We start from the raw sequence: 27,368 nt of genomic DNA on the forward strand, positions 1-27,368 counted from the left end.
GTAAAATATCATTTATAAAAAATGTGATGATAAATAAAGTGGTTATACTTACAAGGGAATTATATGATTTTCACATAATTACCATTGTATTTTTTATATCCTTGATGGTCCGAGAATGTCAAAAATAAATAGCTTATTGTTGTTGAGATAAACAATTGAAGATCAATTCAGACAACAAATATATTTTCAGCACGTGTGGTGAAAGAACATCCAAAGGACGCCGTCGTCGGCAGCGGTGATTCCGACTTGCTGCAGCTGGTGCGTCGTCTTTCTTCGACCGATCATGTGAAGATGGGGGCCAACGTCAGCCGTCACTCGTCCAAGGGTTTATCTGGACGACGGTCCCAATCCAGCGGCAGCATATGCAACGGAAAGGGACGGCACAACGACGGCAAGATGTGCGGCAGCCTTCCGAGCTACTTGGACGACCGCAACTCCACCGGCTGCAATAACAACCATCACGACTGCGAGAAGCCACCCCTTGATGAGGTTTGTCTTTTATACATTATTCACCGACAAACTGGATGTAATCTGTTCGGCAGTTTGCGGCGACGACTCCGGCTCACTTCCACTCCTCCTGCGGTCACACTACTAAAATTTAACGCGGCCCGACCTTAAACTTAATCCGAATTCACAAATTACACTCCTGCCGGGAGTATTTTATTTTCGAACAATTTTCACGGCGCATACGGGCGGGACCGCGCTCCCTTTTGCGCTATAGAAGAGCATAACAAAGAGATTTCGGTTACCGACAGAATGATATGAGAGGAGCGAAACCGAAAAGACGATAATTTGCTGTGCCTTAGAAGGGCTTTAAACTGCGTCTATTGACGCATGTGCACCACTACTGATAAAAGAAACACACAAATGCTGCAATATCAATATCATTGGATGACTCGAAAACTGTATCAACAAAGTTGAAAAATATATGGGTGTCATTTGGAAAAAGAAGAATGTTAAAGAATCCGAACGTCAATAAATAAAGTTGGAAAATTTATAGTATCATTGGACGGAATAAATCCCAAGAATAAGATTTATAAAATTTGTTGCGCGACACTGGGAACACAACATGTTACACATTTGGAACCAGAATTTCATCAAACTTGTAGTAAATCTAACCGAACTAGTTCAGATAATTTCACAAATGGGTCGTCGCGTCGGCAATTGATTTGCAAATGAAATGCGCTTTTCCCAAATAAAATATCACGCTTTAATCTCCCGAGTTAATTATTTTCAGTTTTGTTGTGCCGAAGTAAATTTAAAATTCAACAGACATAAAACTCTAATTAATTTCGTATTCCAGTGTATAAATACAATTTTACGTTTAATAAGACACCTCTCGGGATTCGTTAATTATAAATAACCCCCAGTTCGTTCCGCATCACCACTTAAAACTTCTCAATTCCGCATCGGAACGATAAATGTAAAACGCACGATATTTATGTTTTTTGAGAGGCGGGATGAAAATTTTTTCTCCCGGCGGCGGGTACAAAACATTTCATTTTGCCTAATGGTTTGTTTTATGCGACATTGCAGGTGCAGAGGATACCTCCGTTGGGGGATGGGGCGCCGCTTCACTGGAAGTTTTCAGATAACCAGACAGCGCTCTGCGACCAGGGTTACGGTTCGGAACGTTCCCCCGAGGAGGAATATCCGCCGCCCTTGCCCGACCATGACAGCCAGTGTCACCACCACCTGGAACCCCACGCTTGCTACCCTTTCATCACACCAGGTATGCTGTACGTGCCTCCGAAAGCCAATAAAGAACCCTCGTAAAATAACTTGAAATATTTCGGCGAATTCCGATCGATGCGAATTTATAGACCGAAATCGGGTCTTTTAGCTGGTTAAGTTTGACACGTCTGAGTCCTCATTTTTTGAGAACTTTACGGCCAACAAGTTCCAATTCAAAAGCGCACCTCGCAGCTATTGTTGTTGTCCAAGTGTACTTTAATTAACTGCAGTAATAATTGTTAATAGTTATAGTTATTGCGTGCCGTGAATTGAACGAACCTCAGGTGGAATGAAATAAGGCGACACAGGTTTTATTGAAATTTCAAACGATCCGGAATTTCAGTATTTCGTTTTCATGCATCTCGAATTCAAACTGTTCGAACTCCAACAATATCATTGTGACCTTATTCGTTACAAGAGAAACTTCTCTATAGCATCCACGTTGAGATATGTCCACAATGTTATTGTGTGTCTGATCACCAACACCCATTTGTAGAAGAAAACTAACAGAAATGTACAAAAATCAGTTTGCAAGAACAACGCAGGACCGAGTGCTCTCTCCGGACTCTGCAATTCCACTTCTTTTTAAAAAATCTGCAACACTTCACCAAATTCACTCTTTCGTGAAATGAAAGTTGCCAACCCTCTTTATTTGTGCACCTACGTAGGTTCTTACTTATCCCCTGTAAAACTCTCATTAGCACCACACTCCCGGCAAAATCGGACTCAATCTAGATAACAAAACACAAAGCCTCTAGCTGGTAACCGGAAATGAGGTCTCCATTTGTAAGCCGCTTAGGGAAAATATCGTGTTATGTAAAGGATTCCACACTTAAACGAAAATTTTATATTGCTAGATGTATGTAAATTGCTATAATGCCACGCCATTCCGTGGAAATACCGGGCGTGATTTGCATATTCAGTCTCGGGACAGTTTAATGGTTTGCTTAAAATATTTTACAAATACGTATCAGGTGACGCCAGAAAAAAATCGCCACATTTTAGTGAACAATTTAGAAAAGTTAGTGGAGTCGCAAACCGCACGCAACAGAAATTATCACAATTCGAGCTGTCAGTTTCTTACGGAATCAATTTTTGACCCAGTCGAAGTTGTTGGGGCACTGACAGTTCATAAATTCGAGGCTTTACATCCAAATTTATTGAATAATTATATTCAAAAGCTTTTGTACCAATCTATTGATTATCGGTATCATCAAATTTTAAAGGGAAATGCCCCGTTGAATAGTAATGAGTAAAAAATCGATTTGGTGAGAAATCTGCTCTAATTAGTGGATGTCTGCTCAAGAGAAGTTGTCTTCTTCAATTTGCAACTTCCTCCGATGCATTCGGTCGGAAATAAGTTGCTTTTCCATCTGACCGTAGTCTGCACGGACCATAAATGAATAAGTAGGCTCGAAGCGGTAATTTTTCTTTTCCTCTACATATAACATGTAAAACTACTGTTCCAGCTTGGGTTTCTTCCCTCGAGGGTAGTTACGAAGTACTACGCCTCACCATTAGCATCATTTCGTGTGCCCCGAAGACGAATTTTCCAGAATTCACTTAAATGTGAGTTGTGGAAACGGACTTGTAAAAATGTAACAACACACTTTGTAATCTCCCACGCTCGCACCGCATTTTTTCTTCACATCCTGATCCGTTTCCCTTTCTAGAGAACAATCTTCCCTTTAATCTGACTCACGAATTTGAAAGTTTTTTCCTGTCTGTCTGGACGCAACCATAATTCTCCACCATCCGTTGAAGAAGGTTGCATTGTTGGCTCAACTGATAAATGTGTTTACTCGCAACCGTGAGGCTCCCAGAGTTGTAGAATTTCAACTTTACATTTATCATATTGAATTTAACACTAGGCTGCAGAGATCGTGCTCGACAGTAAAATACCAACATCGTGTTAGCAAATATGAAAATGTCGGTTTGTGGTGCTGACGAGGCCTCCAAACCATAAAGAAAAAAAAAATACTTTTTACACTGTTCTACACTTTCCCATGTTATATCATTATTTCACGAATTACAGCTGATGATTATGCTTATTTAAAAAGCACATGTTACAAAATGTGAGACAGTTGGAGTTAAAATTAAAGTCTTTTATTACGCGGCTGTAATTTAAAACGTACTTACTCAATATTAATGCAGACTGAAATAAAAATGAAGCCACTCGTCAGAGCTTAAAAAGACATCATCCACAACTTGCAGGGTTGTTTTCAACATAGTTTTTCTCTATATAAAAAGCGACACGATTAATAAATACGAACTGACTGTGCAACGTAAAACTAAAGTTATGAAAACACAAAGCTGAATGTTGTGTAGTTCTAGTTGTTGGTGTCAATAAATGTAATTAAATGTAGCCAATTAACGTATACGTATACATAATTATTATTGAGCAAATATTTTAAGAGAATGAATATTCCACAACAGTCTAATCGAGAGAATTCCATCGAACAAACTAATGGAAAATACACGAAGCAAGAGGAAACTGTATTACTTCTCATTGTGATTCCGATTCCGTTTTTAATTTACATTTCACCGAAGTGGTTGCAGATTTTCTGATTCCTAGGTACACGGTCTGAGTAAATATCCACCAACATTTATGAATTTTAATGGCGCGCGCCTCCGTCGCTAAAGCCATTTTGTAAATCTTTCAGTCAGCAGAACGCCTTTGGAAAATTGTTTTATGTCTTCTCCGATAAGCACATTAATCCGCTTTGACGTCTTACTGAAAACCGTCTAATTAAAACCTGGTCTTAAGTGTTGAACGATGCTGTTGCACCGTAAAATTGATTTCTCGGATATCATCGGTTAACAATTTCTACCGGTGGAGACGGATATGGTTTACCATTGTCGTCATTAACAAAACACTTTTTCTGTCATTGGCAGACCAAAGTAAATAAATGAGTGAGTCACACCCTTCCGATCTTGCAGCACAAAGATGTAGATTGAAAGGGTCTTTGTCGGTGCGTGTCGTGCATTTTTTCCGTTGGTGGATCCGTTGCAAATTTACCGGTGGTCAATGGAGAATCCAAGACGAAACAAGCCGGCGACTAAACAGGAATGATTTGTTGTAGTGGTTTATCGGTCCGGTTTGCATATAAGGGTGCCAGTTGAGTCTGGCAATTTTCGCCGTTTTCGTCTTTCGCGGTATTAAGGATATGGAACAAAAACGGATGATGAAAATGGAGGCCCCCATTATGTATGCAGTGTAATGTAGTGTGTACAGTAGAGAGCGTTATATGATATTTTACCAGCATCTTGGGAAATGTAATAAGTACTAACTTTGCACAAACAACTCCATGATATATCCGCCGTAGGCGCTGCGAACATCCGTCTTACGGAATTATGTATACCTCTGCAAGCGTCGGAATTTATTCTGGCAAAATTACGAAGAACCACTCCGTCCCCGGAGACTCCCCGTGTTGCACTCCGATCCGACAAAAACCCCAAAGTGCGTTTGATACATCGATTTTATTTAATCGTTAGTGCCACTCGCAGCGAACTTACTCGGTGAGCTTCTCAATTAAGCCCTCTAATGCGAAGGGACACATCAATGCCGGCGGGTTGCACCGAAGTAGATCACTCTGAATTGACCTAAATGCCTCGCTGGTCCCTTTTGATGGTTGCACGGCGCTCCGATTCATCCCAGAAATAAAAGAACAGGATAATTATCAAGCGAGCGTTTAGAAATTGCCCCTCATCAAACCAAAATACGTTATCCCGATAGTATTTCCTTTTATCACCACGATAATAACGCGAAGTAATTGCTCCACTGCGCAACACTACTCAGGATATGTTGCAAATAAATTGGTTTTTAGATGGTACGTACCACTGACGGGTTCTACTTATGTAGCTTTATTAAAATTCGGTCGCGAGTCTAGATTGTTCCAAATATACTATTCCGAATATATGCGGGCTACCCGTACTTCATTTGAGATAATACGGTCCACAGATGAAAGAAAAGGGATACATTCAAGGAAATCCGGGAAACTAGACTTAAATAATGTATGAATGGTCCCATTAGCCAAAGATAAGTTGGAGATGGAAAATTCGGAAAAAAGATTAAAAATGTATGTGCTGCGAAATCAGTTGAATCCATTGATTTATCTAAAGTGGTCTCCCATGGTATTACGAATTGAATTATTTTAAGTCCCCGTTTCATCTCCCTAATTTGCAAAAGCCCGCCCTCGAATGTATATGTATAAAAGGACTTTACGGCGTTTGTAAATTGCCCTGTCAAAATAATAATACCATTATTAATCAAGAAAATGCGTAATTCCTAACCACAATCATCCGAAAATGAGCCATTCACTCCGGAATATTTATTTAGGAACGTTTCGGTGGTGCGTCGGGTGTTGTGTGAACTTGCAGATGATCGGGAAACTCTGCGATTTGGCTAATTTTACAAGAGCGCCCTCCCATTTCCATTTTTCTTCATATGATTTTCGTCGTTTCAGAAAGCACTTTCGTTGTGAAACTGACGAAGAGTTCAAGAGGTTTGGGTTTAAGCGTGACTGGTGGTATTGACAGCGGCGGCTCGTGGCCCGGCCTAATACGAATCAAAAGACTGTTTCCACATCAGCCAGCGTCGGCCTGTGGTCTTTTAAACGTAGGGGATCTCATAATTGAAGCTAACGGAATTACGCTTACCGGCCTTACAAATTACGTAAGTATGTGCTCCCGAAACTCGGGGAAGTTTTGGCATAAACAGGGCATCCCACAAAGAAACTAATCCGGGAATAGTTTGTAAACAACGAACATTAGGGCATTTTTTTGAATTGACGATCGATCTGGGAGAACAAGATGTCGAGTTTAATCGGCACGTTACATTTATCACCACCGAATCGATTCGGCTGGTGGTGGCGAAATTTAATTAAAGATGCAAATTCCAGGAGGCTCTAGAAGTATTAAGAACCGCACCTAATCAAGTCGAGTTGAAGGTGTGTCGACCTCCTCCCGACGTACTGAGCTGTGTAAGTCCCATATCTGAAGTTCCTCCGCCACCACCGAGACGAGAACCGCCCACTAGTCTTAACTTACATTCGTCGGAGATTTACTGTACTCCGGAAGATGATTACTATCACGGCGTAAGTTCCCGACACTTGTGCGATGTTGATTGAAAAATCCTGGTTTTAGGAATTCGAGGTGACGCTGACCAAAATACAGGGATCTCTAGGATTTACGTTGCGCAAAGAAGACGATAGTGCTTTAGGACATTACGTAAGGGCTCTGGTTCGCGAACCCGCCCTCACCGACGGCAGGATTCGAGCTGGAGATAAAATAATAGCGGTGAGTTCGCGTCCCCTCAAACTTCCACAAATCACCGAGGAATTTCTAGGTTAACGAGGTCGAAATATCGCCAATGTCCCACGAACAAGCCGTACAATTCCTCAGACAATGCGGTGATGTGGTCAAATTGCGTTTGTACCGGGACTCAGCTCAGACTCCGGTGGCCGCCCTCTCGCCAACGGAAACAACACCGCGAACGTCGTTTTCGAAGAAAACCCACCTGAGGTATTGGACTGTCGAGAAAACGACTTCATCGATCAACTCTGGTTTTTCTTGCAGACAAGAAGCCGTCGACATGCTGAACGACATTGCAGTTCGCAAACTGATCCCGGGCAACCACGGCACTTACAAGTGCTCCGCGTCTCCGACCTCGTCGCCTAGAAGACTCCGGCGTCAGGCTTGCCCGTCCGACGCTTCCCAAATCACCGACTCCTCCATCAAGTACATGATAAACGACGAACAATTCCACGAAGGTTTGCTCCAAAAATGCTCGCACCCCTTCGACGACGACAGCTTCAACCTATTCACGATAGAACCCGACGACGGGGACAGACCGTCTCGACCCAGTTCGCTAGACTTGTACAACCCCAACCAAACACCCGTCGCCGCTAGGAAACCCCGATTCAACTTCTCCCTCGCCCACAACGCTTACGAACTTAACAATCTCGATGCCGACGTCCTGGATGCTCCGAACCTGACGTACACTTTAGGTAACGACGACGTCGCGAGCACCGAGGCCGAGTGCGGGGACAGTTTTCCGAAAGAACCGGCGAGCATGCCGCATATTCCGAGCGACAATCCGGGATTCAGCTACAAGAATCCCGCCTACCAATCCGCACACCCGCAATGTGGAACGGAAGTCGACGAAAAGCCCACGACTTCCACAGCTAAACCAGCTAAAACCGACGATACCAACATGAAGAAATGGAAAGGGGTGGTTTTCGATGGCCACGACGAGAACGAGGAAATGCAAAGCATGACCATCGAGGAAGAATACGACGTAAGCAGACAGCGAGGTGTTGAAATTTTGCCGTTAAATGATCGATCCGTTCTAGATCCTCTCGATCGAGCTGAACCGGGGATGGAACAGCAGATTAGGTTTTAGTTTACAGGGTGCTGCAGGAGTTACATACGTAAGTGCGGTTCACGCGGATAGTGTGGCCGCCAAAGACGGTAGATTAAAACCGGGCGATCGGGTGATCAAGGTAATATGCAAATAATATCAGGTAATTTGGCATATTTGCTTAAATATTTTTCATCAGGTGAACGATGAGAGTGTAGAACACATGACTACCAATGAAATCATAGACTTGCTTCGAATAGTGAGAGGTCCAGTATGTATAGTTGTATCCAGAATTAAATCAAAAGAAGACTGCCCAAAAAGCAATGCAGAGAATTGAAACGTAGTACAAGTTATATTCTAAGAGCATCTATCAAATATAACCCTAAATAGAAATTGATTAAATATATTGCATGTTAAACGACGTTTGATTCAATGATTTAGGATGTTTTAATTAACAGTTTTAAATTCCTCGTTTTAGGTACGGTAAGATGAAAAATGTGATAGTTTAGTAGCAATTTTATTACAATTGTTTCTAAAGGTTTCCCTATGTGAAATGTGATTATTTTTTTAAATGCGCTATTTTTGTTAATAGTTTTTTTCTGTTTTCAAATGTGTAAAGTATAAAATGTTCTTGTATTTAGAATTTTAAGCTAGTCTCGTATTGTAAACTATTATGGTACATCTTAAATAATAAATTACGGACTTATTATATAAGTCTAGCTAGAACATCGTAGTTAAACATATTACAATTACTATTAGATTGAATGTTCAACAATTAGAATCAAAATGTACAACAATATTCAATTTTAAAAATGATGATATTAAAAATGTATTCTAAATTCTCGCCTAAATAGCAAATGTGTATTGTTTATTTTTTGTAAGATAATGTTAAATCAAAACTATAAAATCAATTAAATTTTAGCAATACCTTCTTGAAATTTTAAAAAAAGTTATATCTACGACATTTGTTATTCGAGCCGTTACTTTTTCAGATTTTGTTACATTTTTTCATAGAAATTTATAATAGGTAATTCATTCTTTTTAATTAAAACCAAAGATGAATAAATATCGTTGAAATCATTTCAACTTGAGTTTTAATCTGCGCTCCACAAATCCCGAATTAACTTTAAATTAAAATAATCAAAAACGCACTGCAAAAAAGCAATCAAAAACCACAATGAAATTACTACTCACGCTACACCGCGTTTTTGCAAGAAAGCGTCATTTTCACAAAATGTGTCACAAGTCAAAGGAAAATATTCAGAATGTGTAAAATTTAACAATGGGAAATTTGCCGAGTTAAACTGATATGAAAAAAATGATGGCCAACGAACTGCAACAGTCAGTTATAAATTGGTAGAATATTAAATTTAGATTTTACACTACGAAATAGCTTTCATTTTTAACAAAAAAACAAAAAAAACGTACATTAAGCAATGTTGAAAGAATTTACATTAAAATGGGACTTTTAATGCGAATTGCGCTTTTAATTTTTTTTTTTCATTTTTCATGCAATAATAATTTTAATCAAAATGTTTATCCAAATTAGCTATGTAATATTCAGGTAATTAATATGTTTCCTCGACATTCCGCGAATGATCTAAATTTCGCCTGTGGCATTCCTGCTCTCGTAGACAAACGGAAGTCGCAAAGCAATGTAATAAATGGAGGGGAATAATATATTCAATTTCCTGCCTCGAGGTGTTCAATTTTGACAGGCCGAATCAAATATATCATTACGTAGCCTCACAGAGAAAAGTTCAGTGTGTACCGTAAAATCTGGAAACCATATATAAACCGGTTTAAGTCCTTCATCAGGAAATTACAGTGCCGGAAACGCAGTAAAAGGCGTCTCCTCTTGTGTGGATACCGTGCAATAAATTTAAACATTTCGAGTTCAAGGGCTATCAAAATTTTAAGAGTGTATGTTTTTACGGAGGCCATCGTCTGTTATGCGAGGCAACCAAGCATCAAAGATTCCAACGGCCATATTTCCCAGGAAATTGAACACTTTTCCGGAGATTTATTGCACGGTTTTACGATTGAAAAGGAGGTGTAATTTAAAAATTAAATAATTTTCTAGGCGAACGTCGAGCGTAAAGTATTTATACGCTTTCTGGTGGTGTCCTAATGAGTCGCCGTACAACAGATCCCTCAAAACACATGAAATGAGCGAAAATCGGCGATATTAAGCTCGGCCGGATACAAAATCCCACATAAGACAAAAATGGAATCCGGATAAGCTCTTATTGATCCGATGAGTTACGAAAAGTAAAAAGTTCTTTTTGTCTTGGAGGGCTTTGCGTCTGTAAACAAGCCAAGAATTTTGAACAGGACAGGCAATGTTTTTTTATGTTTTCCTTTTGTATTAAATGGAATTGTTATCTTTTTGGGCATAAACAGAATAATGTATGCGGCGTGGACACGCATGAAGAACTCCCCCTAAATGCATCAAAACGCTACATACGGTCTCGTGGCCGCTCTACTTTATAGAAACAATTCGCTACCAGTTCGGTTTCAGACACTGCCGCTTTATTCACAACACAGTGCACAGAGGATAATTCTACGCAATTTACTGAATAATCATTGCGAACAGCGACACCTGAAGCGAATTTCGACAGCCTAAGCTCAAAGCTCGGGATTGTTTTGTGTTGTGTGTGTTGACATTGGTCAAATATTCAAGTAAGTTGATCGAGTGGTTTCAGTACTAAATTAAATAGGTTTAATTAGTCGAACAACATTTTATTATAACAACATCTGACATGTAGGAGCAACATCGAGTGTTTAATTTAATTTTTTTTTAAAGAATTCATAAATATTTTATGAGAATTGTGTGCGTTCTAAAATTTCTTGAATTAAATTTTGTGAAGCTACAATATTACACCATTTTTATTTAACATTTATTAATTCAATATATTCCAAACATTTTAATAAAAAAGTTCTCGAAATAAAATAATGGATTTGTAATTTATTTTAATATGAAACTGCGAATAGGATTCGTTGCGTATATGAATGAAAAAATATTTTGGAAAAAAGCAAAAATAAAACCAGTACTAAAGATAAAATAAAATAAAGAATAGAACAGACACATCGTAGAAGTTCAATGAAAACCAGCGTCACAAATTAAATCGTCTTATTTTATTATTATTATTACACCATGCTTTTAAGAATACAAAAAAAATTACTGTTATAACCTTACTGTCGAAAAATAATATCTTTGAAATAACCAATTAACCAATTAAGATTCGAAATGTATTTTTAATACGTATAAAAATATAATGCAAAATTGTTTTTGTTCTAAATGGAATCAATTATTTACCCTTTGGGTATTTTGCTTTCATGTATTTTCTACGAGCTGCCCTGAATTTATCAGTTACAGTTTCACGCAAAACAGGAATCCAAATAGCCTTTGATTTGTTTCCTATAATTATCATTGCTTCTGGTTATAGGTTTTACAAAAGGAAGAAGGAAGACAAAAGTAAGTCATTGAAACAACACTTTGTGAACACTTTCTCAACTTATTAATTGTAATAAAAAAATTTAGTAATTTACTTATTTTAGATAGGAGCTAGACTCTGTTTCGAAAAAAACTTTCAAATTTTTTTTCAAACACCTAGATAATTAGAATAATCTAGTTTTGCCCAATATTTCAATCAAAAACGGTAATTGGTTGTTTCCATATGCTTTTTACATAATTAATTCTGTCAAATAGAGTGTAAAATAACTGTGAATCGAATTTTTATGGACGACATAATCCGAGTAAATCATCTTTATTTTATTAAGTTATGCCCAATTAATGTTAATATTGAGAAAATTATGTTTAAAAACCTGAACAAAATACTTGCTTTGACATCTTTGAAAATGTATATTAATGCAAATATTTCCCGCGAATAATTTCTACCGCTCTACTGTATATCATTAATGCGACGTAATAAATCTTTTATCAATGTAAATAAATAAGTAGAGCTTAAGTGCATACTCTCTTTAATTTCACTAAAACGAGAGCATATCCATAAAACAAACATGAACATGAAACGTTTAAAGCAATTTCATCTTTCTGATTTACCGCATCTGCTTTATCACTGCAATGTAGGACGTGTTTTGCAGAATGTTACATTAACATAGCTCTTGTTTGCGGAGTGAAATGCAACAAAAAATGTTATCGTAGTGCAGTAGAACCGATTAACGAAAATTACGAAGGCATATGTGTACATATTTTTTCAAATAAAAAACCTGGTGCACAGTTACTACAAGGCAAAAATGTAAATATTGAAGTTACACTTCCCATTTCCTGTTCTTGTAGTGCAGGATAAAGTGTAACGACGCCTGGAATTTACATAAACTTCTTGCACGCAGACGTAATTAAGCAGATTACAAAAAAGAATTGCATTAGCTCATTTGATTGACTGCATCTAGACTATTACATTCACCATTTGTAATTCAAAAAAGCAACAATTATAGCGCATCGTTGCCTAACTGAATATTCAAGAAAAGTGTTCCATTTCTATGGTTGTGGTTGAGATGACCATTAAACGGATCGCGAAACCGTTGGCTAACACTCATGTGTAATTCTTCGAATCCAATTTGCATCTGTTTCTCTACATAGTGTGTTGTGGAATTGTCTTGAAACAACAAAAAAACAAAAAAATGAATCCTTTCTTGGCTGCGTTTAAAAGAAAAAATGCTAAAAGGTTTTACGAAAGCAATCCACACAAATGTCATTGGCTGGCGACGAATTTGCGTACAAAATGGCGAGACGATACGAAGCCCCCATCACCAATTTCCGTAATTTTGTGCTATCGTGACTTCATTTCCTCGATAATACACCTGCGTCCGGTAAATCACCCCTGCACACCATTGCCAATGACCTCGGACGCAGTCACTGTCATAGATAATAACAAAAACCTACTCATATGAATAACCACGTACGATTGTGAAAATTCATGCACGGTGGTTCCTTTACAAGCGTGGCAATTACGATAATAACCCGTTTCTTGTGCGAATAAAGAGTTAACTTGAGAGACATCCTTCGATCAAACTCTAGAAGGAAAACACCATTCACATGGATTTGTACCAGTAGCGTCGCTGTAAATAATAAAGTCGATCTCACGAAATTTCAATCGTAGCGAATAATAATGGTAATTGCTATTATTTTTACTTTGGAAAGTATATACTTATTACGATTGTATGATAAACAATGAACAATTAAGTTTTTTGCTCCACAACAGAATGAGTGGCGAGACGCATGAGTAAAAATAGTACGAGTGAAGAATTTTTATTGTAAACTAGGAGTCCGGCTCTGATGGAAATTGACTGATATACTGTCGGTTCAAGAAATTGATCAGCTTAGAGTAAACATTGATGAATTTAATCATAGTTAGAACAATTTGTAAAGGTTGTTAAGTTTTTGTATATAAAAAGCACTTCTTTAATTTAATTGTTCAAGAACCAAGCTTCAAGCTTTAAAGTTTCGTTTCTACCACGCTTTCAAAATTTTGCGAACTTTGCACGCTTATTTAAATTATCTGCGAAATATCAAAAATGATGACAAAATCTACCCCGACCTATAGAATCTTTATTACAGCATCACATTAAATGGGTTTATGACCACCATATGATCGAACACTTTTATCCCCAACAAGACGGTGAAATATGTATTTTGTCCAATTTATGTTGGCAGTGATGCGTAAAGGTACTTAATAATATCGGGCGTTCAAATGAAATCTTGGACCGGGAAGGCGTTGGAAACTGTCAATTGTTTTGCTTTTTTAAAGTGTAGATTGACAGTTGTTGACAGCTAACCTAAAATTTATAAACAAAAAATCTTCCTGTTATTTTAACGCCTACTCAGCCCAGGTTTTCATTTGAAGCACCTATACGATTTTTTACAAAATGTTCAATACTAAATGAAGTTAAAAAATGGAGATTGGTCGTATTCATTACTGCCATGAATAGTAGAATTTCGCGCAATATTTGAAAAAATAATTTCTTCCAAAAAGATTGAGCAATAAAAAAAATTATACATACTTAGTTGGCCAGGTAATTATTCAAATGTAAATGACACTGACAATTTAATTTACATAGAAATGTAGCGTTGACAGTGATTTAAAATTTATAACCTCAACCTACCGTTTCAATTAAATACTGCAAAATAATTATTTAGACCTCTTAAATTTATAGATTTTTTAACATTTTTTGAAAACATTAAAGTGAGCTAATATACATCAATTAACTCATAAAAACTAATTTAAAAAAACAATTAAGATAAAGAAGGATAAGAACATTTAAAAATACGAAGTTGACTATCGCTGCTGAAATCTAGTAAGCCATAGAAATGTAGTACACATTTAATAAACCACTTCTGTAATAAAAGCTCTAAAGCTCGGAGCACTTTTTTTCATCCACTCTGTAAAATTTGACGAATGGAATTTTGCATCTTCATGCATCCACTGTTTGGCCGAAATGATAAAAATCTTGCCACGAGACAATGACTTATGGTGCAATTATTTCATTCTGTCACATGTTGAACTAGTTCCAAACACGAAGCCAAAACGTCAACGTTTCGCCCGTGATTGCAGAATGGTACGTGCAAGAGGTGTTGAGACGGGTTCATTACACCACCAAGACATGCACGAAATTATGCTACATTTCGTAACGCAATAATGAAGGAAATTGCAGATGCAGTAACAGATTCGTGTCAACTTGCAAGTCGTTCAGAGCACAAACCGCGAGCTGTCAGACGGCTGAAAAGGAAGACGTTTTTTTTTGGTAACCGTGTCTAATTAAATACGTCAATCTCTTTCGTAGATTTCGAATAAATCATTTTACAATATACGTCCAACGTCTTACAAAAATTAACGGTAAATTAATAACTACATCATGTTACGTTGAGGTCTAATTTGATTTGTATAATTACGGGGACCACGACGGAAATATTTTTTTGTCATACGTGTTGTAAATTTTAATACAGGATGTGTTTTGATTAACTTCAACGCCCACGATAATTGCCGATCGCGAACAAGAAAAAACTGAAGGATAAAAACTAGAAAGCACGTGCTTGCTACTTCTGCTTGCGGTAAGATGCGAAGCTGTGGTTGGATGTTCATAAATTAGGTTCTTGTTTACGACGTTGAGTTCATTTATCACACATTTCCGCTTATTGGAAAGCCATCTCTAGGATAATTTCTAGTGATGCGGTAATTACAGAAGTAATTAGGATACGCGGTGATTGATTGGCCAGTAATTACCGATAATCCCTAGACTTGAGTTACATTTTATCGAGAATGTTGTTCTTTGAAATGATCACGCGAGACTAAGCTTCATTTCCAATTTCTCCACAGAAATCAATTTTGTCCGATTTCAGCTTGATTCACTTATGATAAAATTCAATAACGATGCTGGAAAATTCTCTAACTTCCTAAGTAAATCCTGATGAAAGAGATTTTTATTTTTAGGTTCCATATACTTGTTATTCCATAACTTTCTATTAAGATGATTGATGTTTCCGAGAACTTTTCACTTTTTATTTATTTGACGATGGGTAATGTTAATGTGGGTGTAGATGCTGATTCTATGTTATTAAGTGAACGCCAATAAGCTAAAGAAGAAGATTTATATTATAATGTAATGTGACGTGAATCGTGATGTTGCCGGCTTACCATGCGATCTTGAGGCTATAAAAAAAGCATTAGTGTTGGCTTAACATAGCCGTCAAACTGTCAAAATGCGTAGCGTAAATCGTAACTTCACCGAACCTTATATGATAGATATACAACTGTAATATTTTCTAATTGTAAACTTCTCTAATCTTCATCGACCAAAAATAAAAATATGTATGCGAAAAAACTGAACAAACACAAAAGCTATAAAGAAATAAAAAAGGAATGTGTTTTTCACTTAATAAACAAGATTAAGATTAAAAAGAACTCGTACAATAATTATAGTTTTTTAAATGTCAATATTATAAAAACACCAGAATTTATTTGATATTAAAGGTGCATTTTTTTTGTAAATTTATTCAGGCTTGAAATTAAAATGAAATTTTATTAGTCTATTTTTTACAACATACCTATTTGTATTGCTAGATATTTTAAATACTCTTGAAATTAAAATATTTATTATCTTTTATTTTACATAAATAGCAACAATTTCTCTTTCAATATTTTAGAGGGCATTCAAATACCTCAAATTACTGTGAGACTTGTCATGAATATTATTATCTTGGTGCATTACATTGTTTTCTGAAAGTAATCAAAACAAAAACGCAGGAAATGGAATGACCAGAACACTTTTTGGTATAATGTGGTGGTTGCGTGGTAATTAGTTTCTCGCCTTCTTTGGTTTTATCTGAATTAAACCAATACAGAAAATAAATGAACCAATATAATTGTTTACCACTTCTCGCTCGTTGAACGTTGAAAAAATTTATTTTTTACATTTATCCATTGAAACCACGTTTTTAAACACTTTTACTGCAGAATTTTGTGAAACTTTCTCGCACACATCCTCTTGAATTGAATTATGGGAAAATCATTCATAATAAATTGAATCTCATAAATATTTATGAAAATACCAGGTTTACGAAATAAATAGTGTAGATTTTCATTTTGATCATTATTTTAATTTTCAAAATTTCTACTGGAACTAGTTATCTATTAACAATTTTGATTAGGATGGGAACATGTATATTGGTAATTTCACACAATGCCCAAATATGAGGCCAATGACAGTATATGCATCACAATGTTTTGACATTGACCGTATGTTAATTATTACATTTTTTTCACTGTACACATCAGATACAAATTTTACATCAATAAACTTGAACTACTTCACTCTCAACGCAAAAAAATTAATGTTGCAAAAATTACTGAACGTCCCGGAAGTCTGCTTTGCCCACACTACCATAGCATAAGTAATCACAATTTCGGAACGATCAGCACCATCTACGCACCTACTTTTCCCATTTTCTTCGTCGCGATTAAAAAGCAGGAAGGCAGAGAAATTTATTTCATGCAATTAATAAAACATTATTAGCTTAGGATATCCGTACGATAAAACTGTGAAATTTCTTTAAATTTCTACAATCAGCATAGGCACCACCCGGACCCGTTATCAAAAATGTTCCGGAGTCAGACTGGAAATAATAAGATGCCGATTAACATAGTAACGGACTGACTCAATTTCAGCACCATAAATAACGACTCCGGGTTTATTTATGTTCCGGCACAATGTCTTTTGAGAAATCACAATAGCCAATGAAATAAGAGTAATGCGCAGCTAATTATCATCCGGTTATCTTTGATCTTCGTTTCTTACGCAACGTTAAACGCACAATAACAAAATGTAAGACACACCGGATGAAATAATTTACAAATGACCCAAATGTGTCACTGTCTACTAAATCTAAATTTGCTTCTGCTTGAATTTTTTTTGCTTGTACGGAGAACAGTGCTGTGATGTGACTGGTTAATTGGTGAGCCGACACTTCATTAATGAAACTTTTACTTGAATATAAAAAAACAAGTTTCTCCTAATGAGTGACGTACGAATCGTCTAGCAACCTTCCCAGCTAGATAATTAATAATACACCGATTGATTTTTATCTCGTGTCATTCATGAGAAAAGTTCTATGCGTGCATTACTAATGATAAAATTCTATAAAGAGAAATTTTGTCCAAACAGTTTCGTGATCTTCGGAAAGTTTCACTGGACTGTACTTCCAAATGACTGTAATTTACGATGATCTCGGTTTCGTCTCGGAAATTTAAGAGAAAATCTGCAGTGATTTCTTTGGATCTTGTTGTCTTGCTACTCGTGCGTTCAAAGCAAGAAATTGCTAATTGTGCAAAAATGAAGCATGTAATTTTCGAATGGTTCATTTTTCGCCAACTACATGTTGAAAGTTAACTGCACTCTAGAGAATACTCGATATTTATGCCTGTACGATAATTTATGACCGTATTTTCTATTTTTTTTTTTGTTCGCTGTACAAATCGGAAGAAAGTTCTGTTAGTTAGTGCATAACACGTTTCTCAAAAGCTCAAATTCTTGAATACGAACCAAATTAAATATTGTCCCTTGCACAATAAAGGAAGCATGGAGTGGTACTTCATTAGCATTGTTACAATCACAGCAAACAATGTTACACGTTCATTACGAAACTTTATACCTGTCTCCACCACCTAAAATCGTGGGAAATTTTTCGTACGATTTTCATGTGGAATTGTCAGAGTGGCTAATTGCAAAAACCCGCGCTTCACCGACTTCATTACCATGCTTAACATTTTATTACATAAAAAACGCTATATTTTCCTCGGATTTTATTAAATCGTCTGGTCAGTATCCCACTCTGGTCAATGTCCGATGCACACTACGACTCGATGCACTCCAGAAGTTCTGCAAGCACCATGACGAAGATAAAAGACAAGAATCTGGCTAGAAGAAGCCGCTACATGTCAACAATCAAATTAATGATATTTGTCAACCTTTTTATTTGTACGCACCAGATCTGTGTTCTCAATACGATAATGCGATCGTTATTATCTACTTTCAGCTTTACTTGGTTTTCAGGTCATCTCGAAAGAAAATGCAAATAAATCAGGAAATTATCGGAGAATTTCAATAAGTGTAATATGTACCACGCACACCTGTCGTTCGTCTGAGACACATAATTAACACAGAAACGGCCGAATATTTTTGTTTAATTTACATTGTTTTTAATTAATAGATATGCAAAAAGCATCGTTAGCGATTTATAATATCCTATAGTTTCCTACATAGATATCTTTTTACAATTAGTCGAGAATGTGAAATCAACAAAAGTGAGTCTTCACGACTATAAATCACCGTAATTAATTCCCCCCCGCGAAATATTCACGATAAACTTGAAATAGAAAAGCTATCATGTGAGAACCGTAATTAAAATACACCATGCTCCATTGAGACGCCGGTGATGCTGTATTAATCCGTCTTTTGTTCTAGTGAAAGTGTACCTGTAAAATAAGCTTGAAAATCAGTCACGGAGAAGATCTTTAACCATGAAGAAGATACAAATCAACCCGTGCGAGAACAACAAAATTTTTACGTCGCCAAAGTGGGCCGAAGAAGAAAAATAACAAAACATGGAAACGGAGCGACAAATGACAAACAAAAATGTGCGGACATTCAGTGGACACTTTGTGAAGGTGCGATTTAAACAAATATCAGAACGATTAACACTAGTGTGTGTGTTTTTGATGTGTGTTATTGGTTCAGTGCAGTGCAATAGACCTCCTAGATTTTTAATTAATGGCCAAACCGAAATTGTTTTAAGACTGAAAGAAGGCAAAGAAACGCCAGTAGGTAAGTCATTTATAATTGTCTTCTGAAACAGCAGAATTGTGAACACACGACTACTGTAAAACGAAGAACTGTAAAACTGGTTTTTATTAACAAAAATACAGTTTTTCTGGTATTAAGCAAGTTTATTTAACCTATTACGCTAGGTTCAGTTATTTAATTTTATTATTATTACCCACACTCATGGCGTGCGAAAGCTGCTTAAATATCCAATAAATTAGTAAAAATTAAATCATTGTATTAAATAATTAAACAGAGTGTATCTATAATTTTATTACTGCTATTGTTCTTTTTTTATAATTGAGGTTTACGATTTTTCTCAATATCTTTGATACAACTGGAAACGTGTGAATCAAAACAGTTTTCTAAAAAGCAATTATTTAGAAAATAAAAAAAACTGTAAAATTTATGTTTCTCTTCCATGTCGAAAACCAATCAAGTAAGACACATCTGGGAACCACTTGCACTTTTAATCTGAGCTTAAACACGATTAGAAATTTAATTTGGTAACTTTCACGAAACATATTTTGACCGTTGCTACTTACAATGTGAAAAACTTTAACCTCAACAATTAATTTTATCGCACCGATAATTTTAGGTACCTTAATTTATAAGCTGCGTGGGATCGATCCAGACGGTGACCCCCTTAATTTCGGAGTTAGATCTCAACCAGGTAGTGACGTTATCCGTGTCGAAAATATATCACCAGACGAAGCTGATGTCTACCTCAACCAAGAACTAGATAGAGAAGTAAAGCTCTCGATCACTTCTCTGTCAGAATGTTGATTAACCGATTATTAACAAATTTCAGACCAGAGACGAGTACCCTTTGGTACTAACTTTAACAGACGGACGCTTAGGACAAGGCAATTACGTTACTCAGAGTCTTTTATTACTAGTCGAAGATGTCAACGATAACACACCTATATTTACCAGTCATCAGTCATCGATCGTGTTGCGAGAGGATGCAGCACCAGGAGTCATAGCTACTTTATATGCGACAGACGCCGACGAAGGAGCTTACGGTCAAGTGGTTTATCACTTACAAGAAGCAGACGCGGAAAGTTTATTATTTAGTGTTAGTACGGCCGGGGGAAAAGCAATAGTGCGCTTAGTAGGTAAATACAAAGGAATGAAATATTTTGAATTGAAAATACTAAAAAGTTTCGACCAGGTTCTTTAGATTACGAAAGACAAACTATACATCAACTAAGAGTGTTAGCAGTTGATAGAGCAAAGCAGGGAAGAGTGAATACAGGTACTGCAGCGCTTTTAGTAAAAGTGGAAGATGTCGAAGACCAACCACCTGAATTCGTTAAAGTCACTTCTGTGGCTAGAGTTGCTGAAAATGTTCCAGTTGGAACTTCAGTTCTACAAGGTACGTAATCAAAATAGTTTCAATTTAGAGAGAAAAAAATCTGTTTGTAGTAACCGCGATTGATGGTGATCGCGGTGTTAATAACCCAATCAAATATTCGTTGTCGTCGAATAGTATTGATAAAATCTCGGATGTGTTTACTGTGGATGAAAACACAGGAACTGTTCTAACCACTCGTACTTTAGACCGAGAGTCTCTCTCGATGAGTTCCGGTACTTACATCCTCCAGATAACGGTTGGTTGTTTTTGCAAAGTTACTGAATTAGTTGAGAAAAGATGATATTTTAAGGCAACAGAATCTGGTGGAAAAGTGAAACCACCCCCTACAGCTACTTCAGAGGTGACAGTGATTATCACCGACGTCAATGACGAGACTCCCAAATTTCGAAGCGGTCATTACGAATGCGAAATAGCGGAAAATGCACCAGTCAACACACCGCTGACCTTCCTGGGTTCTGCCATGCCTGAAGTCTACGACCACGACCAGGTTAATTACCACCATTGTTATAAGTCAGTTTCAATAACAAATTTTAGGGAATTAACGGTACGTTTCAACTGTACGTGAAAGGCGCGAGCGATACTTTCGAAATAACGCCAACCAAAGCGATAAACGAAGCAACGTTTACGATCCGAGTCAAAAACTCATCGTTAATAGACTATGAGAAGATCAAAACAATAAATTTCACTTTGGTAGCGAAAGAGATTGTGAAGCACAACCCGAAGTTCAGCGAAGTACCCGTTGTTGTACGCATTTTAGACCGCAATGATAATTACCCCGAATTTACGAAAAGTGTTTACGAGGTCTTTGTACCGGAAAATTGTGACATTGGCGCCACGGTAGCGTGGGTTCAAGCTCTCGATGATGATTCAGGGGTTTTTGGTACGATGGGAATACGCTACACTCAACTAGCCGGGAGTATTCAACACATGTAAGAGCTTTGCGTCAAAAAATCTTGTTTCTGACTTGCACTTTCGCTTAGGTTAAATCTACATCCAACTTCCGGTGTCATCTCTGTGAAGACAGCCGGAGGACCAAATTGGGACCGCGAACAAGTCTCTCGACACTATCTGACAGTGGAGGCTAGAGACGATCTGGGGGGCGGCAATCGCAACACGGTACAACTCATCATCAACATCGAAGATGTCAACGATAACGCGCCGGTTTTCACACAAAGCCGGTACGAAGCTCGCCTGGTCGAAAACGAAAACGACTTCGAAAACCCTTTGAAAGTGGAAGCAAGGGACGCAGATCTGAACGGAACGAAAAACAGCGAAATAGAATACACTTTGTTCGGCGAATTGGGTCACAATTTCACCATAGATCCAGTCAGTGGGGTCGTCAAACCTCAAATGCCAGTAGATTTCGAAATCCTGGAAGGTTCGCACAGGGACAACATCAGACAACTTCATTTGACAGTGCGAGCTCGAGATTGGGGCAACCCTAGTTTATTCAGTGACGTCCCTTTGCATATTTACGTCCAAGATGCAAACGACCACGCCCCTATCTTTGAATATACATTTTACAATAAATCAGTGCCTGAGAACATCCCCGGTGGAACCTCTGTCTTGCAAGTCAGAGCCAAGGATTTTGACGGATCTTCTCCGAACAATCGAATTGTATACAGAATACAAAATGGAGCTTCCGATAAATTCATAATAGGGGCCGAGTCCGGTATTATTTCAGTGGCAATAGGAGCATCCCTAGATCCCGACTTGACCCAACCCAGAACGTTGCATTATTCCTTAAATGTGGTGGCCCTGGATGGCGCGCCCGGAGAAAATCAATTGCAAGCCGGTGTTACGGTTAATATCAGCATATTGGACGTTAATAATAAAAATCCTGTTTTCTACGATCCTGGAAGGGTGACCGTGCGTGAAAACACAGCGGTAGGAATCCAAGCAATATTAAAAACTTTACTCTAATGTCCAATCTCCAGGTCGGCAGTGTTATAACTAAATTGAGAGCCAAAGATCTCGACGACTCAGCTAATCTAGTTTACACAATCAATCCAAACGCTTGCGATGCTAAAACGGAACGAGGAATTTTACTAAAATCGAACGACTTCAATTGTACTGAAGTATTTGAGTTGCATCCCACAACTGCTGTTTTAACAATTTCCCAACTATTAGATCGCGAAATGGTCGAAACAGTACAAATGGGTCTGATGGTGGAAGATACGGCATCGGAAACGGGCGCACAAGTCGCAATTAGTAAGTCTTCGAGGTAATTCGAGGTAACCGAATTTAAATATTTAAACTTCAGCTACAATCACGATCGATATTGAAGACATAAACGATAACAGTCCCAAGTTTCAAAAACCATTCTACAAATTCTCGATTACCGAAAATAGCAAGAACGGCGTAATCATTGGAAATGTGATGGCTGAAGATGCTGATAAAAACAAGACAATAACGTACACCCTTGACGGACGCTACGAAATAACAGAACTCGTTCACTTAGATAGCGATTCGGGTGATTTAATAGTTGCAAACAGAATCGATCATGAAGTCTACGATTGGTTCAATTTTACGGTAGGAAATGTTCGCTTGCAAAAAATAAATCTCACGTTTTAAATAATGTTCCAGGTGAAGGCAACTGACTCCGGAATTCCACCCCGATTTTCGAGGGTTGAAATTTTCGTACAAATTTTAGACGAAAACGACAACAACCCCTTCTTTTTACCGGAACCGCAATCTCTGCTCATCTCAGAAGACACTCCTGTTGGAAGACAAGTTGCAATAATCGAAGCTCGCGACGCTGATTCCGGGGAGTTCGGCAAAATCACCTACTTACTCGACAGGATTTCATCCCAAGGTAAATTCAGTTTGGATGCTGACACAGGCATCCTGAAAGTATCTGAAAAATTGGATAGAGAAGAAAAACACGGCTACCTTCTGGTAATCGAGGCTTGGGACAATTACCAGTACGGATTCAACAGCGGTGAAAGCAGAAACGCTTTCAAACACGTCAAGTTGGTTTCAAAACAAATCGGAGTACAAGAAATTCTAATGACGAATTTTTAGCGTAACCATTCTAGATGTTAATGACAACCCGCCCCAACTTCTTGTTCCGCCTTACTGCATCAACATCACGGAATTCCATGAACCAGGACAAACTATAACCACATTTCACGCTTCAGACGCCGATGATCCAAATACATCAAATGGACAGGTAAACACGCACCGAACCATTTTTTCGTGGTGTAGCAAAAAAGACATTTTAGGTAATAATTGACATATCTGACGGTAACCAGAAGAATTTTTTCGCGCTTCAACAAATAAGCGACTGGGCGGCTGAACTTAGAACGACAACTTCTCTGAGAGGGCGACATGGAAACTACACTCTGATGATGAGGGCCCAAGATCTAGGAACGCCAAGTCATTTAGTTGAAGAACCGATCCATATTTGTGTGATCGATTTCAACGACCACCCTCCCATGTTCATAAGTCCTCCCCATAACTCAACTCTTCGAGTCCCAGAGGTAAATCTATTCCAACGACGAGACCAGCAACTGATTACTTATTTTATGCAGAACGCCACCGTTGGAAGCGCTCTGGTCAAAATTGTGGCGACCGATGAAGATGTAGGGGTCAACGGTGTTGTCAGATATCGCCTGAAAGTTGATCCTGCAGGACACTGGAAATCATTCAACCTGCAACCGGTTTCCGGCATACTCGAGTTGAGGTTGCCGTTCAGCAGGAAAAAACAAAAAATATACGATGTACGTATCAGAATCTTCTATGACTGTCATGTCACGACAATATAATTTTCTTAATTAGATTAGAATCGAAGCGTACGATTTGGGAGTGCCGTCTCTTAGTTCAGATCTGGATCTGACAGTTTACGTAAGCAACATCAACGATTACCAACCCCAGTTCTTAATAGACGAGTTTACGGTGAATTTCACAGGTAATTAATTAGTGTTAAGCAGAATAATAATTAAGATGTGTAATTTCCCAGAAAACAAACTACCCGACGTGGAAAACAGAGTACTCCCCGACACAGTCGGTCGAGACGAGCTGGAATTCGACGGTCCATTTACACCCATCTGCTACTTTATAGTGGGTGGAAACGAAAATGGATTATTTAAATTGCGACCCGTCGAACACATTCTGACCGTAATTTATTCTTCTTTCCAGTCTTAACCACATCTAAAATATATTTCCCTAGGTCACCAGACCTTTAGATCGAGAACAAAAAGACACGCATCTCCTTTTAATAAAAGCCACGGAAGATTGTTCCAAACCCCCACGAAACGAAAGCTTCTTTGACTCTTCCGACGACACTCAGTTAAAACTTATCGTTAAAGTTTTAGATGTGAATGATAATCCCCCACAATTTATCCATAGAATTTTCACGGGAGGCGTCAGCACAGCCACCAACTTTGGCACAACTTTTATGGAAGTCAAGGTGAATTGTTTTATAAACGTTTCCAGGCGAGACGTCAATTCTTTGTTTAAAGGCGGAAGATGCGGATATGGGTCACAACGCAAAAATATTTTACTATCTGATCGGCAAAGTTCAAATGACGCTGACGGAAGGAATAGACGATTTTAAAAGAGAACCGTTTTTGGTAGACAGGGAAACAGGAGAAGTTCAACTAAATTTTGACCCGCAGCAGGGAATGAAAGGTTACTTCGACTTCATGGTTTTGGTAAATGACACCGGTGGTCTCCAAGACGTGGCTAGGGTTTTTATTTACCTCTTGAGAGAAGACCAAAGAGTTAGATTTGTGTTAAGACAGCAGCCTCCAGAACTAAGAAATAAAATAGAAGCATTCCGAGAGTAAACTAATGAAAAATGTTTGTACCACCAATTTATGCAGTATTTTGTAGAATTTTAGGGAACGTGACTGGTGCTATAGTAAACGTTGATGAATTTCGTGTTCACGCTAATCACGACGGCTCCATTGACAAGACTCGGACAGACTTGTATCTTCATCTAGTCGACAGGCGTGACAATTCTATAATAGAAGTGGACGAAGTTTTGAGACTCGTCGACCAAAACACAGAAAAACTAGATGGACTATTCAAGGTTGAAAAAAAATCACGCGCTCGTGGTCATTAATTTAACGCTGAATTTTTAGGAGTTTAACGTTTTAGACACTCAACCCGGTGGAACTCTTGCTCTTAGGGCAATTAAGAGCACCAGTACCACCTTTTGGCTAACGGCCGCTACTTTATTCCTGTTCTTACTCCTCTTACTATGTCTTGCCCTTTGCATTAATCAGAGACAAACGTATCACAGGAAACTGAAGGCTGCAACAGCTACGGCATATGGTCGGTAGACACAATGAAGTAAACATTAAGAAAATTGCGAATTTATTTTAGTAAACGCAGATTCTGATATAGACGGTCGAGGATTGAGCGCACTGAGTGGGAGAGTTCCAAATACGAATAAGCATAGTATGGAAGGAAGTAATCCAATATGGCTGCAAGCGTACGAAAACGAGTGGTACAAAAATGCTGATGAGTTCAGGTAAATATTATCATATATGATGCCACAGTGATATTTACTACAGTATGATTCTAGTCAAAATTCCGAACACGATTCCCTTGACGAAAATGTAGTTAGTTGTGGGGAACTGCCACACTGCAATAATTTGCAACATGTCAACAATAATGGACGTCCTCAAAATTTGTACCAAACTCTACCGCCGGCATTACCACGACGTAAACTCGAAACGACAGAGTTGTAAATTCAATTTTTGCGGTTAGAGAAGTATAGGCAACAAATATCGGCGTGTGTTCTGGGTAGCCGAGGAGAAAGATAAAAGAAAAATATGTTTTGTTATAGATGATGTGGTTTTAGTGTTACTCAAACGAAATGAAATAGAAACATCAACGAGAATGTTTGAAAATGTGACGAAATGTTCAAAAATAAAGTCATGAATCTGTATAATCGCACATTAACACCTGCCATGGATGGAAACTAAACATCTGGCACGTGCAAAATACATATTCTAGCATTTTCGAATGTCGTCCTAAATATTTGTTTTATTTTTATCTTAAGATTAACTTATTTAACTTAATACACCATTTCGGTATAAAAAAGCTGTGCGATATAAATTTCAGCTGCAATGCGATTACAACGACTCTGACACACGTGGTAAAACACTTGTTAAACAAGTGAGCAACGTTTTTAACGTTCTTTTACAACCGTTATATAAAATATTTGTAAATACTTTGTAAAGTAAATCTAGTAATAAAACATTTACATAGATATCATTGTTTTAGTAATTAGTAATTACTCGCGAAGCCAGTTCAGGATATTTGAATTCAAACTTGATGCTCTCTCTCTCATTGGTTCGACCGAAATTTCTTCACCAATAGAAAAAATCTGAATAGAAGCCAAGTTAATTTAAGCATTAAGCGGCTATAAATAAATACTTGAGCAATTTGAATTATTTATTAAAAAATTTGTTACAATGTATCGAATGGTTATTATTAATAATTATTCAAGACATTACGAATGTCAAGAACTTTCGACGTTGCTTAAATTATGACGTAATAACCGAGTTTAGATATTTTGTCATGCTGTGTCCACAATTTCAG

At 37.7% G+C, this 27,368-nt stretch overlaps 2 protein-coding genes across 4 annotated transcripts in view; both read left to right on the plus strand.

The window, feature by feature from the left end:
* Nucleotides 1-9,181, plus strand: part of LOC138134723 (tyrosine-protein phosphatase non-receptor type 13-like) — a 74,055-nt gene extending 64,874 nt beyond the window's left edge. For all 3 annotated transcript variants that reach the window (XM_069053173.1, XM_069053174.1, XM_069053176.1), the window contains 9 exons: nt 191-489; nt 1,537-1,732; nt 6,201-6,409; nt 6,636-6,830; nt 6,880-7,032; nt 7,082-7,257; nt 7,312-8,032; nt 8,088-8,237; nt 8,295-9,181. In XM_069053173.1, the coding sequence (XP_068909274.1) occupies nt 191-489; nt 1,537-1,732; nt 6,201-6,409; nt 6,636-6,830; nt 6,880-7,032; nt 7,082-7,257; nt 7,312-8,032; nt 8,088-8,237; nt 8,295-8,432 (2,237 nt within the window). In that variant the 3' untranslated portion in view covers nt 8,433-9,181. The remainder of the gene's footprint in view (nt 1-190; nt 490-1,536; nt 1,733-6,200; nt 6,410-6,635; nt 6,831-6,879; nt 7,033-7,081; nt 7,258-7,311; nt 8,033-8,087; nt 8,238-8,294) is intronic.
* Nucleotides 9,182-10,602: 1,421 nt separating this feature from the next.
* On the plus strand, nt 10,603-27,036 carry Cad88C (cadherin-88C). Its single transcript, XM_069054882.1, has 23 exons — nt 10,603-10,777; nt 19,079-19,438; nt 20,034-20,185; nt 20,247-20,553; nt 20,610-20,813; nt 20,864-21,048; nt 21,103-21,300; nt 21,348-21,742; nt 21,794-22,700; nt 22,751-23,024; nt 23,077-23,345; nt 23,400-23,785; nt 23,838-23,985; nt 24,038-24,295; nt 24,347-24,535; nt 24,594-24,723; nt 24,775-24,932; nt 24,985-25,224; nt 25,277-25,599; nt 25,650-25,848; nt 25,901-26,093; nt 26,145-26,292; nt 26,347-27,036. The coding sequence occupies exons 2-23, from the start codon at nt 19,219-19,221 to the stop codon at nt 26,510-26,512; spliced, it is 5,649 nt and encodes a 1,882-aa protein (XP_068910983.1). The 5' UTR covers nt 10,603-10,777; nt 19,079-19,218; the 3' UTR covers nt 26,513-27,036.
* The last annotated feature ends 332 nt before the right edge of the window (nt 27,037-27,368 follow it).

Source organism: Tenebrio molitor, chromosome 7 (genome assembly GCF_963966145.1).
Source record: "Tenebrio molitor chromosome 7, icTenMoli1.1, whole genome shotgun sequence".
Classification (NCBI taxonomy): domain Eukaryota; kingdom Metazoa; phylum Arthropoda; class Insecta; order Coleoptera; family Tenebrionidae; genus Tenebrio; species Tenebrio molitor.

Bases quoted from the DNA above. Each gene is read 5' to 3' on its own strand.
- Cad88C (XM_069054882.1), top strand. From the start codon at position 19,219: ATGGAAACGGAGCGACAAATGACAAACAAAAATGTGCGGACATTCAGT. The intron at 21,301-21,347 runs GTTAATTACCAC...AACAAATTTTAG, and splicing joins AAGTCTACGACCACGACCAG to GGAATTAACGGTACGTTTCA. The intron at 24,724-24,774 runs GTAATTAATTAG...GTAATTTCCCAG, and splicing joins GTTTACGGTGAATTTCACAG to AAAACAAACTACCCGACGTG.